The sequence below is a fragment of the Poecilia reticulata genome, linkage group LG6, assembly GCF_000633615.1.
Source record: "Poecilia reticulata strain Guanapo linkage group LG6, Guppy_female_1.0+MT, whole genome shotgun sequence".
Taxonomy (NCBI): domain Eukaryota; kingdom Metazoa; phylum Chordata; class Actinopteri; order Cyprinodontiformes; family Poeciliidae; genus Poecilia; species Poecilia reticulata.
The window spans coordinates 18532194-18535243 of NC_024336.1; the positions used below are offsets into that span (position 1 = coordinate 18532194).

At 36.8% G+C, this 3050-nt stretch overlaps 1 protein-coding gene across 1 annotated transcript in view; it reads left to right on the forward strand.

Moving 5' to 3' along the window:
- Positions 1-3050, forward strand: part of LOC103466206 (neural-cadherin-like) — a 133468-nt gene that overhangs the window by 52006 nt on the left and 78412 nt on the right. Inside the window, exon 5 of the mRNA XM_008411644.2 lies at positions 2519-2630. Within this exon, the coding sequence (XP_008409866.1) occupies positions 2519-2630 (112 nt within the window). The remainder of the gene's footprint in view (positions 1-2518; positions 2631-3050) is intronic.

A 3050-nucleotide genomic window follows, 5' to 3' on the forward strand; every position in this document is an offset into this window, starting at 1 on the left:
GTGGGCGTGTGTGTGTGTGAGAACAAACAGAAATCCATTATTCTGGTTATGCAAACTGAAAGAACTGCTTTCAGTCTTGCAACTTTTCATTGGTGTGGCTCTGTCGCATAAAACTAGATCTTAAAAGAAATATAGCTTGGAAAGACAACAAAGTGAAGCAAAGCTCATATTTTGTTGTGTTAATTGTTGCAATTTACTGAACTTATGCCAGATGCTAAAATTAGTGTATAGGTCATGATGTTCATTTTAATGGGGCCGTCCTCCTATTTTGGAAACATTGTGCTCCAGTTATGCAAAATATATTAATAAATCATTCTGAATAAGTGACATTTCTTTCTTTTTTTTATTGAATCAGTCGCTTTTAAACAAACAAAATCAAAGCACAATCACCCTTATTGAATCAAAGCAAGTCCTGCTTCAAGTGCAGTATCTTATGAGTATGTTTTGGTTTTTTTGTTGTTGTTTTTTTTACATATTTGTTAAAACTGTCACATGTTGTCATAGCATAGCATGAGACAGGTGATATGTGAAAAGCCTCTCTATCTAGACAGATAGCCACACTGTCACACCCAGTAGAAGGAAACAAACACACCCAGTATAACACTTGCATTCTATTGGCTGAGATGTTACCAGGCGACAATGCTTCTTTGTTCCAAGCGCAAGCAGAAAATGATTCGTAAGAGAGCAAAGAGGTTTGCAAACGGAGATTTTGATCCAAGCAGAGACAAGTTTTGAGCCCGAGAAGAAAGGGGTTTTTTGAGCCCGAGGAGAAAGATTTGAGAAAGCACAGTGAATGTTTGAAAGAGAGCAGAAGTTTTGAGTATAAGCATTACAAGTTTTGAGAAGAAAGACATAAAGACTTCGTTCAAACTGAAAGTGTAAGCACAAGTACAAGTTCTCAAAACTTTWAAGKTKTGCTAAATACGTGCTCTCGAATTATGRCAGAAAAATCACCCCATAATATTAACCTACTACTTAAACTGGTCAAAAGGAAAACGTCTTTATTAGAAGGGCATTTKAGTTTTTAAAAGACTGGATTTGTTTTAGAAGGTATGTAGTCGGAGCCTTACAGCAGCTTTGTTAATGTCTCTAGTGTGTTATTTCAATGCACTTTAAAGCTACTGATGTTTAATGAAATGTGTATGGTGTTGATCCTTAATTTGAATGTAGTACTGGAATATCTCTCACAAAAACTATACATAAATGATTGGGATTTTTATGACAGTAGAGACAATTCTCTCTACCGTTGTTAAATTAAAGCCAGATGTTCAACTTTGTAAACYGTCATTTCTTACATTTTATTTAGTGTTTAATTCTGTTCACATCCATTCCTTTCTGCTTCATTCCAACACAAATCCATGTGCATTGCTTCCCCAAATTGAGAGACTTCTATTTTGTTTCAACTCTTGRCATTTTAGGACTTTGTAGAATTTTATTCATGATTTCTACTTATYTTAGTGTGAAAGTCACTGTCATAGTTKGTTTTGTTTATACATTGTTGTAATGCATTGTTAGAATGTTATTTTTTGTGTATTTTCTTTGCTGTGGTGTTATCAAGCCTCATTGTGTTCTTTTGTTTTGTTGGGTATTTTTTGTTCAGTGGCGCAGTGTTTTCATGCAGAGCTACTGTAGCCAAGGCTTCGAAAAAAAGAAAAAAGAAAAAAGAAATAGTGATTAAAACTCAGCGCTGACCTATTGACACCATACTTGGCCATAGCCTCAAAGGAAGAGCAGCAGAATTTGTCGCTTTCTGCAGAAATGGGACGGCTGAGTGGTTTTGAAATGTTAACAAGTGAACCATGGGGCTCAGGGATTTTGTTCTGTTTTTTTAGGAACCTTTTGTTTCTGTGTTTTGGAAAGTGCTTCTGTGAAAAGTGTTAAAAGTTGAAATGTTGGAAAAGTCTTTTAGATTTGAAACTTCAGAATTTGAACTACAGCTAATAATTTTTAGTTAAGCTATCAATCCTTTAAATTTAGGTTTACCTAAATTATTTATTTTTAGATTTAGTTACCCAGTCATTATGTCACAGGCTACCTTTGCACCACATATTTAGCAGGGGAAAAAATCCTTTCTGTACAGCTTCATGTTTTGGAATAGGAGCTGGAGACTGGGAAAAACCTTTCCCAGCTATTTCAGGACTATTACTCAGCTGTCACTTCACACTTTACACACTGTGTTGACAGGGAGCTTGTAGGATGGAGGACAGTTAAGGGCTTTTTGCTGAAAACACACACACTGCAGCACTCACATGCTGAAAACATTTCTATTTTTGACTCGGGGAAAATCATGAAGTGGAAGATAAAGGACGAGTTGAACGGGCAACTAGTGGAACTAGAAAATGCAATTAAGATTACGTTTTGGGGTCAACTTTCTACAGAGCATTTGATATGGTTGTCTTCCGGATTTGAGAGCTAATAAAGAGTGGTTAATTTTGTGTTCTTTCACAGTGATTTCTCCTCTCCCTCCCTTTCTCTCTCTGCTTCTCTGCCTCTCTTCTGCCTCTCYGGCACTAATCAGGTTCAGGTGTTGATAACGGATGAGAACGATTGTGTCCCCGAGTTCCTCCAGTCCATCTACAGTGTAGATGGAGTCCCTGAGACTGTAACCACAGCAACATCCTTACTGCAGGGTGAGACTCTTTTGACCTCAGATTTCCCATCCATCTGCTTCCTTTATAAATGGAGTAGGGGGASTTTTAGATTGTTCCCCTTCTCCATTTCACAGAAGAAAACTGTGGATGGATTTTAAATTAAATCCAAAGTTCCAGCTTCTGCGAGTCTCTCTGTTTTAACGTATTGATACATAAAGGCTCCATTTTTGCCTCAGAACATCAGCTGCTAAAGTCCATGAAAGTCTGTCAAGATGTTAAGAACTTGTTTGGATTTATTATGGTCTCCCTAACCGATGATGTAACACATTCTCAATTTTTTATAACGTCTGATTTAAATTATGTGTCTCCACTCTGGACGGATATCCACTACTACTGTTTATATCTTGTACAAAYAGAAGCTAATTAAGAAAACTCTCAGGCTTAAAATGGTGCAGAAAC